General features: G+C 36.8%; 1 protein-coding gene across 5 annotated transcripts; it reads left to right on the top strand.

Moving 5' to 3' along the window:
• LOC18792306 (alpha-glucan water dikinase 2) lies at positions 343–14,118 on the top strand. Of its 5 annotated transcripts, none has more exons than XM_020555725.1 (31): positions 343–762; positions 835–944; positions 1,035–1,113; positions 1,540–1,631; positions 1,725–1,878; positions 2,198–2,440; positions 2,897–3,007; positions 3,124–3,222; positions 3,331–3,465; positions 4,122–4,210; positions 4,442–4,576; positions 5,207–5,369; positions 5,461–5,550; positions 5,648–5,833; positions 6,759–6,818; positions 6,936–6,995; positions 7,104–7,163; positions 8,848–9,000; positions 9,123–9,206; positions 9,446–9,622; positions 9,718–9,824; positions 10,006–10,219; positions 10,353–10,456; positions 10,541–10,670; positions 11,162–11,287; positions 11,531–11,641; positions 12,361–12,459; positions 12,875–13,048; positions 13,130–13,222; positions 13,389–13,504; positions 13,739–14,118. In XM_020555725.1, the coding sequence occupies exons 1-31, from the start codon at positions 685–687 to the stop codon at positions 13,941–13,943; spliced, it is 3,837 nt and encodes a 1,278-aa protein (XP_020411314.1). In that variant the 5' UTR covers positions 343–684; the 3' UTR covers positions 13,944–14,118. The 5 variants fall into 5 exon arrangements, with proteins under 5 accessions (XP_020411314.1, XP_020411313.1, XP_020411312.1 ...); XM_020555724.1 differs by having other exon boundaries at positions 2,126–2,440; positions 10,541–10,667; XM_020555723.1 differs by having other exon boundaries at positions 2,126–2,440.

The following is a 14,992-nucleotide window of genomic DNA, read 5'->3' as shown; positions in this document are numbered from 1 at the left end:
TACTTTTAGAAATTGTCTAGCATGTCCCAAATACACATGACAAATTATGTCCAACTATTTTACCCCAAAAAAACATAGACAAATTGTAATTAGATTATAGGCTAAATGAGGAAAGATAACGTGTCGTCATCACGTTTTATTGATGAACACTTGCCTAATTCATAAACTAACGCATTATTATAGTATCAACCGGTTATCAGTCCAACTCGACAAAATCTAATCCGAACATTTAAATTTTTTCGTGCGTGATCATGTCATGTAATTGTGTTTTCCATTATTTTGCCAGATATACCCTTTACATGCAGAACACTACTCACTAGCCACGCTACAACTGCATATGTCGGAAGAAACGACACCGTTTAGAGGCCCGCGCCGAAGCGCGCCAAATTGAACGTCGTTCAGCTCAAACTCTGCAAAACAATTTGAATCGTCAAAAGATGGTGCTTCAGAATCAAATTAACGGCTTTTTTTCTCAGTGGGGAGCTCAGAATCAGCGATCGTTTTCAATGCCGCTCTGTCTTCAAATCTGCCACTCACAGCTACTTTCAACTTCAGCATCCAATTCTCTGCCCCCCTTTTTTTATCCTCCGCAAACCCAATTCGAAAAACCCACCCAAAAAAAAAAACCAAACTCTCCTCAATTTCTGGGGTTTTTGAGGGCTTGTTGATTGAACCTCAGCTGCCATGGCAGCCTCCAGTTCATCGCAGTCCCCTGTTCCTCGGCTCCATCATTTTGAGCTCGTTGAACGCATGAAGCTTCAGGTAATTAGTCAAAACTATCAAAAGGAAGGTGTTTTCTTTTATTGTCTCTGATGTCATGGTCTTGTTGTGTAGATTAATGTCTCTGGGTCTTCTAGAGGACGCAATGTTAGGCTTGAATTTCAGCTCAGCAACTATGCCAACAGTTGGATTCTTCACTGGGGCTGTCTTTTCCGTGGAAATATGTAAATCCCCAATGAATCCCCAATTATTTATTTATTTATTTAATTTCTTCCTGTTGTGATCTCATATGCAATTTTGATGACCATCTACAGGAACTGGTTCATTCCCAATGATCGTTCTTTGGGTTCACAAGCTTACAAGCAAGGCTCATTGCAGACACCATTCACCAAGGTCCTTCAAAACCAATTTCTCTATATAAAATAAACAGAAAGTTTTACACCACGTCTTATAGAGAGTTTTTTTTTTTTGGCAATGATACTGTTGAAACTTGAATTTAATGCTCTAATCATGCTGTCCATGCATGTCAAATTTCAATTCAGTTCAGCATCTCTGTTCATTTTATCTATACCTGTCCATATTAGATTTTATATTTTTGTTGTACATGTTATGAATTGAACCTTATTAGTTGGATGGTTATCTACATATGGCGGATTGGCTTGAATTTGGTAAACATTGTTATGTGCACGAATAAAGAGTTTTATCCAATGGCAAGATCAACGAAAAGTAATCCTATAAAGTAATAAAGTGATGTTAAGAATTGCCACTTTTGAACTTTTGTTGGTGGATTTTATCCTATATGTTCGTGCTAAATTGCAGAAAGGAGAATTGTATTTGTTAACCATTGAGTTGCGGGACCCCAACCTACATGCTATTGAATTTGTTCTTAAAGATGGTAGTCGTGAGAGATGGTTGGTTTCTATCTCCCTTTTCATTTTGATTTTTGCTTCATCCAGCCATACTCATGCTTGCGCAGTAATCAAATGTTGACATGTGTTTGCTAGGTTGAAACTGAATCATGGGAACTTCCGGATAGAAATTCCTGAGACTGATCCAACTACTTTAATGCCTCCTATACCAAAAGAGCTGATTGAACAGAATGCATGTTTAGCTTGGGAAAGCAAGGGCAGGCCCGTGAGCTCGCCACAACAAGAAAAGGTAGTTCCACTTTTATATTATATAAGCTTTTTCTGTTAAATCAGAAATGTTCTTGCCTTGCTGAACGTTAACTAAAGTTTATGCATTTTTACATACTATTACAATGCATCTGTATATGAATTCGATGAATTGACAGGCTCCAACATGTGTTTTAGTATGGAAATTACTGAAGTTGTACCATGGTTAGGGATCATTTTCCCCCTCTTTTCAGTCATATTTTATTTTCTACTTTTCATTTCTCATGTAGCAAGATTATGAAGTTGCTTTAAGAGATCTACAAAGTCAGATGTCAAAAGGAATATCCTTGAATGAGTTGCAGTGTAGTTTTTCAAACTCCAGTTCCAAAAGAATGGTTGATAATAGAGAGCAACTGAGGAGTGGAATGTCATACCCTTACAAAAGGAAGCATAATGTTGAGCAGTGGTTGCAAAAGCATTCCACAGGATCTGCCAAAAATGCTAGCATGCCAAATTCAGCTCTGATGGATCTTGTAGACAAATCTATGGGAGGAGATGATGTGGTTTCACGGATAAGTTATCATGTTGGAAACTATGAGATAGTGGTTAGTTTTCTTCTATATCACTATTTTACATCAAAGAGAATAAATTCTGTAATGGAAGCTCCGTAACCGTTTGCCATGTTTAACATTAAAGTAGAATTGTCAATGAATTGCATCAGGTAGCATGGTTACAATTGAATTAGCTCTGTTTGGTTTGTTAGAAATTTGGATATCATGGACCCTTATGAAAGTCAAGTTATTTGATTTATTGATTGTTTGATTAACATGGATGTTTTTCGATCAAATATCACTATGGTTCTGGTCCTTGCATGTTTGCAACCATCTTATATTTTGGGGGTTCTGAGTAGGACCCACATGGAGCCTGTGTAACCCAGTTACATGGAGGATTGGAGTTGCTGAAGTCCCAACAATCAGTTATAAGGAATACTTTCCAGAGGCGAAAAGGAATAAAAGTAAAACTTCTTTTTGACTTTTCATTCTATCTTTGATTGTTTATAGGTCCTTTCAAAAATGGTTAGGGGTGAGTATCACATCTTCGTTGCTATGAATATGAGAGGTGCTATAGTGCTTCACTGGGGTGTTTCAAAATTGTCCCCTGGGGAATGGTTGGTGAGTATTTGTTTTCTGACTTTGGAGAATGAAATTTAATGGACAAGTAAACTGTTCATATGTTTCTGGGTATGAGTGGTACTTCACCTTAAAGCCAGCTTTTGTCATTCTTGCAGGCTCCACCACCAGAGATATTGCCTAAAAAATCAAATTTGGTTCCTGGAGCATGTCAAACTTATTTTACTGATATATCAACTGGAAAGGGGTCCTTTCAGGTATGCAAATCAACGGATGCTGAATTCTGTGATTTTGATTTTAACAGTCTTTTCGTTTTCAACTAAAACATTGCCTTAACGACTGTACCTTCAACCAAAAACAAAAAGGTTGTAGATATTAATCTGCAGCAAAGCAATTTGCTTGGTATCCAATTTGTGATATGGTCTGGTGGGTCTTCCTGGATAAAAAATAATGGCACAAACTTCTTTGTTGGCGTGACACCAGTGATTTCTAGTGGAAAGGTAATGTGTTTCATATTGGGAATTATTACTCCTTTTTCCAACTCTTGCCAATTAACCGTACTAATAGCAGTTGTATCTTATGGTGGCATTGGTTTCTTGCGTGCATGAATATATGCACAAGCTGATCATGCAAGTTTGTTATATTTTATATAATTTAGACATGAGCTGCCAATCACTGGGATATCATTTGTGGATTATGCCTTATTGATGATCCTCCTAGTTTCAAAGATTCTCATGTATATGCCATGCCCCCTCCAGAGTCGAGACAATTAATAGAGCCAAAGACATTATGATATTCGATATTTCCTCCATCCCGTTTCAAAGATTCTTAGCTTTTCCTCTTCAAAATGAATTTACTTTTTCTATATCTGTTCTTTTCAGATTTTTTTTTTTCCAAAAAAATAAAATATTGCTGTCATATGAAAATTTCTCTTCCAACTATGGGCGAGACATAGCCTAGTTGGTACACTTCTCCTTTGAAGAAGAGGTTCGAAGTTCAAATCCTCCTCCCCCAACTTTGGTTAGTTTTAATTAAATTTTTTTTCCAAGTAATGGTTGCAGAAATCTAATTTTTACTATGTCATTCACAATGTACTAAGCAGACTTTAGATTTATGATGTGTCCATGGTGAAGACTGATACATACCTTGTATGCAGGCCAGTGGAGATGGTGACGGAATTTTCAAATGGTTACTTGATGAAATATCTCGAAGAGAAAAGGAGGCTGAGAGGTCGTTGATGCACAGGTGATGCCAATATATGGTATCTGTATAGATCAATTTAAGTTATAACTAATATGCATGGAAAAGCTGGGCATTTTCATTGGGCCACTTATGAGTTTCTTTGTATGGTTACATATATGGGCATAAGAATAGTATCTTATGATGATAATGTAAAGTCATTCTTATATGAAGCTAGGAAAATTGCCTTCACCTTTGTTCAATTCATCTTTTGAACATTATACTGATTTGACACAGATTCAACATTGCAACGGAACTCACAGAACGGTGCAAAAATGAAGGGGAGTTTGGGCTTGTTGGTATATTAGTGTGGTTGAGGTTCATGTCATGCAGGCATCTCACATGGAACAAGAACTACAATGTGAAACCTCGGTAATTTGCCTTGTACTGTACCTTCAATTAATAACTTTCTTGACGAAAAAGAGCTCCACATGGTCTGGTGATCGTCCCATGTCACATCTTTCTTTTTTTTCTTTTTTTTTTTGAATTCTCCGGGAAGAAGTAATAAAGGATTTGTGAGACATGCAGTTCGCATTTTTACCTTCTGTATTTGAATACTTATTATGACCTCTCCTTCCATCATTTTTAATGACCCATCTGCTGCAGTATCATAGCAGGGACCTCATATTTGCTTCTCTCTTTGGTTTCATTTTTTTGTTTTTTTGTTTTTTTGTTTTCTTTCTGAATAGCAAAATAATCCAATGAAATTGGAACTGACAATGAAGGACCAGAAGACATGATTAGGACTTTTAATAGGCAGTTTTTCACTTGTGTTTTTTTATTTTCCCCACTTGTCCTGCCTGGAAAGTATGTCCTGCACACTTTGCAAACTTTATCTATCTTTTGCTTCTTGTTTGTGTTGTAGTTGTAGATACTTCTTTTTTGTCTATGTGATTACGCTAAGCTTTTAAATGACCATGCGAGTATGGCAAATATCTTCAACCAGAGACATGCCCTGGCTGAAAAGGTCTTATTTCCCTTATATTTGCAATATACCTGCAGTGAAATTAGCGAAGCTCAGGATAGGTTTACCAATCTACTACAAAGAATATATTTAAACCAGCCAAATGATCGGGAAATTGTGAGACTACTAATGACACATGTTGGTCGTGGAGGTCAGGGAGATGTTGGACAGAGAATTCGCGATGAAATACTTGTCGTTCAGGTATTTAAAATGTATTGAGCACATAAAAATGTGTATACGTAGCTCCTGTTGCAGGAGATTTGTTTATGATGTGCACATGTTCTACCATCAGAGAAATAATGATTGCAAGGGTGGCATGATGGAGGAATGGCACCAAAAGTTGCACAATAATAGTAGCCCAGATGATGTGATAATTTGCGAGGTATTTTAATTTGTGGATTTGTTTTTCAGCAATTGCACCATCTGACCCAGACCTAATCGGATGCACGTGTTTATATATTCCTCCTTTTTTGTAACAGGCACTCTTAAATTACATAAAGTCTGGTTTTAGAGTTGATGTTTATTGGAAAGCATTAAATACAAATGGTCTCACAAAAGAGAAGCTTGCAAGTTATGACCGACCAATTGTGTCAGAGCCTCATTTCAGGGCTGATACTAAGGAGGGACTCATCCATGATCTCACAGCATACTTGAAGACATTAAAGGTAAGAATGCAATCTAAACAGGAGCAATCATATTTTACTGATGCTGTCGACCTGAGCTTCAGTTCACATTTTTCAGTACTAAGTAGTTAACTAGTTGGAAGTTTAGCAGACAACATGCATATCATATACCCTCTGGTCGATTGTTGTTACAGATATAGCAACAGTGCGATCATACTGAGTAAAGGAGTTATTTCTTACTAAAACTTGAATGCCTGAAATTTTATATATAAAATTCAACCTGGTGGAAATTTATTTACGAAACACAATTTCAAATCTACTAGATGTCAAAGTTGTACAATTACATGACTATATCCTTTTTCATATTTTAATCTTACTTTTCTGATTAATGGATATTTCGCCACATACACATTTAAGCCTTAGAAAAATATCAGTTGATAGAATGATTTTGTTTGTCATTAGTGTCTGGATCTAATATATGCCAATTGAAATATTTTATTATTATTATTGTTATTTTTGTGGTCTGGTGTAGGTGTCACTGAGTTGACTTAACCACCTGTTGATTTCTTACAGATGTGAATTCAAAAACCTTCTAGGATCAACTCCACCTTATAAGTCAAAATTTTATTTAAACTTGATGTTAAGGCTTTGGAATAAGGTTGACCCATGAAGTGACATGTCGCAGTACAATTTTGGCATGTGGGACCTTCCAACCTTAATCTCAAAATGAAAGAGAGTAGAATAGATAGATGAAATGTAAAGGATAGGTCTGATAATCTGATTACAATCTATAGCTTATTCACTTCAGTAGCATTTGTAGTTTTGGCATTCTTCAAATCAACCATACTTCAAGTTTTCATTTTCTAAGTTTTACTTGCCGTTATATTTTGTTACCCTATCCCATGACTTATATGAGACTTCTCATGTCTTTTTCAACTTCTTATTCCTTATGTCACCGTGCCCACAGGCTGTTCATTCAGGTGCTGACCTCGAATCAGCTATTGAAGTTTTGGTTCCCCCAAATAAGGTAATGTTCATGAATGCTATTTGAAGATCACTGACTAGAAAACTTCCAGTTTCTCCACCGTTGAATGTGTGTTCTTTTGGCTAATAACTGATTCACCTTTTCACTTTTGATCATCAGGCTCATGATTTCACAAGCACTGGATTTAATTATGTTTGTGATTTGTCACCTAAGTTGCAGGTAGCTTCTTATTTTTGTAAAGTCCTGCATTGAAATTTTTAGTGCAACACTATTGGCTTTTCCCATGTGAGTGATGAAGATCTCTCTTATTCTGCTGTCAAATAATAGGAGTGCCTGAAATTTGTCAAAGTACATCTTGGTGATGAAGATATTGTTCAACTGATGGAGGTCATGCTATATTATAAATTTTCAAATTTTGATGCCTCCATATAGGAATATTGCTATAACTTCACTTCACTTTAGTCCCATTGCTTTTCTTAGAAAAACATGCCTTAATATTTTGATCATTTTTTTCCAGTATTTACGTTGAGTGATACAAAGTTGTACCTTGCAGTTGGCAGGTTATCAGCCCAGTTGATGTGTGTGGCGTTGTACTTTGCGTTAATGAGCTCCGTAGTATACAGAACAAAGTCTATAAAAAGCCAACCATTTTAATTGCAACTAGAGTAACGGGAGAAGAGCTCATTATGGCTAGCAGTTCCTCTTCCTCCCCACCACCTGTGCTTGAGAATTTGCCCGAAGCACTACGGCGTAAAAAATGCTCGACTATATATTGTTGCAGTGTTAATGCAGTTGGCATCATTCATCCTCAACCATATTCATATCAGTTTGAGCCTAAAGTTTTTTTTGCCTCTCTTCCTTACCTAAACTCATTATGGCTAGCAGTTCCTCTTCCTCCCCATCGCCTGTGCTCTCTCAGCCCAATATCTCCACTCAGGTTTCTCATTCTAGGATTCCTGTAATGGACCTCTCAAAATCATACTCTAAACAGCTCATTGTAAGGGCTTGTGAGGAGTTTGGGTTCTTGAAGATCATCAACAATGGTGTTCCAATGGAATTCATTTCCAGGCTGGAATGGCCATCAAATTCTTCTCCTTACCACTTTATGAGAAAGAAAAAGCAGGCGGGCCTTATCGATATTTGGTATCAACAGAAATTGCTCAAACAAAGAGAATAAATAAATTGAAAATTCAAGACATTGGAATTAATTTGTCAAGATATATAATCATACAAAGCGCAACTGCAATTCAAAAAAACCAAAAAGAGATAAGACATTTTAATCAATAACTTGACATCAAAATCAAAATCAAAATTTGTTCAAGCTCTGACTTGTTTGAATAGCTTACCAAAACTCTTCACGGTTGTTCTCTGTGCATTGGATTTTGTATTGGCATTTAGAAGGAGGTACTCCACCCAACAAACATCACCATTTTTTCCAATGTTCTTGTTACCATATCCTAATGTATTAGCATGCCCTGCTTTTTCCTTCTCGGAAAGTGGCAAGGAGAAGGATTTGGCGGCCTCAGATTCCAACATGGTAATGAATTCCATTGGAACACCATGGTTGATGATCTTGAAGAAGCAAAACTCCTCACAAGCCCTGACAATGAGCTGTTTAGAGTATGGTTTTGAGAGGTCAATTACAGGAATCCCAGAATGAGAAACCAGAGTCGAGATATTGGGATGAGAGAGCACAGGCAGCGAGGAGGAAGAGGAACTGCTAGCCATAATGAGTTTAGGTATGGAAGAGAGGCGAAAAAAACTTTAGGCTCAAACTGATATGAATATGGTCGAGGATGAATGATGCCAACTGCATTAACACTGCAACAATATATATAGTCGAGCATTTTTTACGCCGTAGTGCTTCGGGCAAATTCTCGCGCATGAGTTCAGCAATAAATTTTTTTTAAAAGTCAAGCATTTTTTACGCCGTAGTGCTTCGAACCCCTCCCAAACCACATGCAACAAAGCCAAGCTAACATTATTATTTTGCGACATGCACGTTATGATCTACTAAATTTTGATGCCTCCATATTAGAATATCATTGTGAAGTTCGAAATTATTTTTCAGAAGTTACTGGAATCTCGTATTGAGCTTCGTCCTGTTCTGATTGCCAACCACAGAAGACTAAAAGATATACTCTTCCTTGATCTTGCTTTGGATTCAGCTGTCAGAACAACTATGGAAAGGGGGCTCAAAAATCTGAATTTTGCACACTTACCAGTAAGTGGTGACTATGCTTTCTAAGTACAGTGTCTACTTATCTCTTAGAAAATTTAATGTCATTTGGATATTATTTATGCAACACAAAAATTTGTGCTTCTGTTCCATGCAACTATAAGCAGGAGATTATGTTCTTCATTTCATTGGTGCTTGAAAATGTATGCTTGTCGACAGTTAACAATGAAGACCTCATTTACTGCACCAAGGTATATCTCTCTGAGTATGGATTCCAATCTATTTCTGGTTGACATCATCATTTAGAAAAGGAAAAGATTAAGAAATAAAAAAGAAGAAGATCTTGTAGCTTAAGGTTTTGCTTCTCTCATATATTTCAACTTCTGGAGTGGAAATCAATCATTTAGATTTAGATCTTTCTTCATCTTTTCATTTTCAATGTTGAATGGAGTTCCTTTCTCTGACTCTTGGTGTTATGTTGCTGTCATAGGACTGGTACCATATCTGTGAATTATACAAACCCAACGATGGTCAGTGGGCATTACAAACAAAGGCCATTCTTGATCGGTTACAATTAGTACTTGCTGATAGGTCTCAGTGTCACCAGAATAAGATCCAGCCTAGTGCGAAATATCTCGGAAATCTGCTTGGTATTCAGAAATCAGCGGTATGTTATTGGGGTTTGACTTTGGCATCCATAGTAGACAACCAGTTAGGCTTTTATTTCAAGTATTTTTTCTAAAGTATTTTTCCTGATGTCAGATTGATACTTTCTCTGAGGAGTTAATTAGGGCTGGATCAGCAGCTATTCTGTCTGCTCTCATTAATCGTTTTTATCCCATTCTGAGAAAGGTGGCAAACTTAGGCTGGTAAGATTAAATTGAAGATTACTTCATGCTAAAGTGTAAAAGTCAGTCTATGAATCTGAGTTTATTGCTATAACTTCACTTTACTTATGGTCCCTTTCCTTTCCTTTGAAAAACATGCCTTAATATTTTGGTCAATTTTTTCCAGTATTTATGTTGAGTGTTACAAAGTTGTACCTTGCAGTTGGCAGGTTATCAGCCCAGTTGATGTGTGTGGCGTTGTACTTTGCGTTAATGAGCTCCGTAGTATTCAGAACAAAGTCTATAGAAAGCCAACCATTTTAATTGCAACTAGAGTAACGGGAGAAGAGGAGATTCCAGATGGAGTTGTTGCCGTTCTGACACCTGATGTACCAGATGTTCTATCACATGTCTCTATAAGAGCAAGAAATGAAAAGGCATATAACTTTTGATTCTTAATCATGAATTCCCAAATAACAAAACTGTAAAGCATAATTTGATAAGAGATAAAAAACAAATTCTTACTTTGTAAACCAACACATTATACTTTACTAGAGTATCGTCCTGCAGGTATGCTTTGCGACATGCTTTGATCCTAATATTCTCAGAGATCTGAAGTCGAAGGAAGGTAAATCAATATCAATACTAGTGAAGTCAGCAAATATTATTATCAGGTTGGTAACTGGAGTGGTTGTTTATGTGTCAGGATTTTTGTGCCTCTTTACTTTCCAAATTCACTGTTTTCGTTTTATTTGCAGAGACATCAGTAGCTCCAATTTTTCTTTCAAATCCTTTGGTACTCAGTCCAACCATCAAGGATTAAAGTTAAGAAAGAAGGCTTTCTGCGGTAAATATGCCATTTCAGTTGAGGAGTTCACTAGTGAGGTGGTATGCCCTTGGAATAACTTCTAGTCCATCTAAATGTCTGTTTGTTCTTTCATGTTTCAGCTATAGTAGACTATTTAATAAACATCTGAAGAGATTATGTTATGTTTTTAATTGATTGTGTCCCAGTGAGAAGCCATTTCAAGTTATATGTAGATGAAAATACTAAAGAGGCATCATAATTGAGTCATGCGCTTGCAAATTTATTACCTTTTTAATAACAGTTAACCAACTTTGTTAATTTATTTTCTAAATGTAGTCCAAGGAAGTAGAATGCAAAATGGAGTGTTATATTAATCTCTTTATTCTCCTATTTTTCCCGTTTGGTCAGTTAATCTCTTTATTTTTGCAACTGTTCATACTAATGAAATCTGAGAGTTACATTCCACACTCTTCTTTTCTTGGATATATTTGAAATTTCAAGTAACTTCTGCTGAAGCTTGAATAGGTTTTATACAAGAATTCATGTTATCTGATGATTTTCTATTGCATAGGTTGGCGCAAAATCATGCAATTTAAAATTTTTGAGAGGAAAGGTGCCAACATGGATTAAAATTCCAACGTCAGTAGCCATACCATTTGGAGCCTTTGAGAAAGTCCTATCAGAAGATTTTAATAAGGTATTGTGCACAAAATTGACTTACTGATCAATTTATTAATAAGGAACGAGTTTTATCATGGCATCATGTGGACGAAGTGCATGTGTCTCTGAAAATATTGATCTTAGTATATCTCATATGAACACACGCCAGCTTGATGACATTGTTCACAATTTTAATGTATCTACAGCTTTTTCATTTGTCAAATGAAAAGGCAAAATAAAATAAAACAAATGCAGGCTTTAATATCTCATTCTTTTGCAGGATATAGCATATAAGATTTCTTCATTTTACAAATGCTTAAAGGGTGGGGACCTCTCAAAACTACAATCAATACAAGAAACCATTCTACGAATGAATGCTCCTATTTCTTTGGTACTTAAACCATCTTCAAATTTAGCATTGATAACTTAGTTGGCATTCCTATGTACTTTTACAGTGGCCTGTTGTCTTGCTGAACTGCTGCCTTTCAAATTCATGGGAGTTACTAACTTTGAAATCTAACTATAGAATGTAAAGCTATACTGCAATTTTTCCAGATATCATTTCTGTGGATAAAACTTGGCATTACTTATTTTCCTCATGGTCCTTCAATCAGGGTTCAGAGAATATGCCAAATGTTATAAGAGAAATGGAAGAGTGATATGAGTTTCATCTTCCTATATCTTTTACTCATCCAGCTATGAACTAATCATCACCAATGTGTAGTCCTAAATGCCAAGGACTTGAGAAGTTACTTATTGAACCACTTTAACCTCGTTTCTTGATTAGCCTCTGGATCCTGAGTCAGCAAGTAATTTGATGCTCTCAGTGCCTTGTGAAAACAGCTTTGGACCCTGACCCTTGACTAAATTTGCAACCTTGTTGCTTGTTGTTCAGATCCTAAACAGTATCATTTCATCGTTCTTGCATGTATATACTCTCTCTTAGGCAAATGGATGTCTGCCATAACCTTTATATTTAAGTGGGTGGATTATACATATAGTTACAATTTTTTTTTAACTAAAAGATTATATGTTAGTTTGTTACTGAGAATTTAATTTGAATCACACTTCAACTGCATTGTTCACACTTTTCTTTGTATCTTTTGATAGACTTCTGAGCTTAAGAGCAAAATGAGAAGTTCAGGGATACCTTGGCCTGGTGATGAAGGTGATGAGAGGTGGAATCATGCTTGGCAAGCAATAAAGAAGGTATCAATGTCAGTCATGTACTTTTTCTGGTCCATCCAGTTTACTAGCTTTGATCTTTTGCAGTTGTAAATCTTAATGTGTTCATCTGGAAATTTCAAGTCTGTCTATCCATTCCTTTGGATTATTCTACTTGCATAAAATAGTGTGGTACTTTCTATTAACATGTGCAAGATCTACTATTTCAAAAACCAAAGAGGGACTTGTTAGTTTTCTATAATTGCAATCACAATATTCACAAGTATTCTTAGGCTTTTATAATTTATACATATATGATTTTAGAAAGCTACTGAGTAGATTAGAAGGTATTCTAGAAATGCATTTGTGCAGAACTGCCAGATAGTAGTGACATTAGCCATCTCAAATTGAGTTTTGGTGCAATCTATCAAGACATAATATTTTTCCATATTCATAACAGGTTTGGGCTTCAAAGTGGAATGAAAGAGCCTTTATTAGTTGCAGGAAAGCTAACTTAGATCATGAAAATATATGCATGGCTGTATTGGTTCAAGAAATTATCTGCGCTGATTATGCTTTTGTAATTCACACAAAGAATCCCTTATCAGGGGATACCTCAGAGATCTATACCGAGGTAGGCCTTGTCTGTGAGTTTAAAATACTGGATTTCTAAGTCAATAAAATGTTGTCTCATTCTTTCTTCATGCAAATTCAGATAGTTAAGGGCTTGGGTGAGACTTTGGTGGGTGCATATCCTGGACGTGCCATGAGCTTCATTACCAAAAAATCTAATCTAAGTTCTCCAATTGTAAGGCCAACTATTATTTTATGACATGACAATATTTGCTTCATTTATTTAGTTAAACCTACGAGATCAATCTCAAAACTGGCTTTCCTCCAATTTATAGGAGAGAAGTTGTTTACGTGGTAGATTTCATGAACCTTTACATCTCAAAAATGAATCTGACTTTCAGGTTATTGGTTATCCAAGCAAGCCAATAGGATTATACAGTAAGAAGTCTATCATATTCAGATCAGACTCAAACGCTGAGGACCTGGAAGGATATGCTGGTGCTGGGCTTTATGACAGGTTTGTCCTGAAGCTGAATTATTATTTTTGAATACAAACAATAGTCCAAACTAGAAGGGGGAGGGGGGTTTCACACACACACGCACGAGCACTACAAAGGTGTCATGGGGATACAAACCTGAGACCTTTGGCCTGCAAGTAAGACCCTTTTCCATTGAGCTAGACCCCATTGGCAAACGACAAAGAGCAGCATTTTCATACTCCTGCACTAATGTGTTTGTGAACTTGTTGCAGTGTAATCATGGACAAAGAGGAGAAAATTGTGTTGGATTACTCCAGAGACCGGATGATTATTGATAGAGCCTTCCAAGTCTCGCTCTTCTCAAGAATTGCAGAGGTGGGAAAGATAGTAGAAGGACTTTATGGTCGTCCTCAGGACATTGAAGGGGTGGTAAAAGATGGAGTGATCTATGTGGTTCAGTCAAGGCCACAAATCTAGCGCTAGCAAGCACTTGATGTCACAGTTTTATTTTATTTATGCTAAAACTAATGCATTTTCGATATAGATGAATGGTACTAATAATATGGAATTGATGTTCACTGGAATTTTTAGTCTTTGTCTGGTGTTGAAACAATATATCGTCCTTTGTCAAACAAGACAATTCAAGATTCTACTTGTGATTCTCCGAAGCATCTCAATACCAAAATCATTACTGTTTTAAGAGCTGATTAGTGATTGTGATCAAGATTGGACACAGAGAGAAACCACCATCATAGAATTTAAAAAGATGGAACTTAAACTATTTCATGTTTGTCTAATGTAAAAGCATAATGAAATTTAAAAATGGTATTTTACGTTCATCTTTATAGAGGACCTATGAGTGGTGGTGGTGGTGGTGGGTTTGCTAAGGTGGGAGGGCAATGATGGTGATTGTGATATTGGTGGAGGCAGGGGCTGGGGCGGCGGTGGTGGTGGTGGAGATGGTGGGGAAGGTTAGCAATGGTTGTGGCGATGGTGGAGATGGTGGGGAAGGGTAGCAGTATTGCAATACATCTCAGAAGCCACTGCATTTCTGTGCTAGCAATGGGTACCAGGACAGCCCATGAAGCCTTATTCTTCGTCCTCATCATCCTCCTCCTCACAACGTTGGATGCACGATGTGTTCTTGAGCTTCAGAGGTGATGATACATGCAAAGGCTTCACGGGCCACCTCTACGTGACAATGGAAGGGGCTGGGATCAATGCGATTATTGACAACCAGCTAAGAAGAGGGGAAGAAATAACAGCGGAATTGGAGCAGGCAATCCAAGGGTCCAGGATCCCCATCATTGTCTTCTCAATGAGATATTGCTGATTCCAGCTGGTGTCTTGAGGAGCTGGTAAAGATAATGGACTGTAGGAGAACACTTAGGCAAATAGTTTTGCCAATATTCTATGATGTTGATCCTTCGGATGTCAGGAAACCGACTGGTATTTTGCACAAGCATTTCAGAAACACGAAGAGTGATTCCAAAAAGATACTGATCATAAGTTAGTGAGTTGGAGAG

This window comes from Prunus persica, chromosome G1, assembly GCF_000346465.2.
Source record: "Prunus persica cultivar Lovell chromosome G1, Prunus_persica_NCBIv2, whole genome shotgun sequence".
NCBI classification, from domain to species: Eukaryota; Viridiplantae; Streptophyta; class Magnoliopsida; order Rosales; family Rosaceae; genus Prunus; species Prunus persica.
Note: the sequence above shows the minus strand (reverse complement) of the source record. Positions and strands in the feature narration are given on the sequence as shown.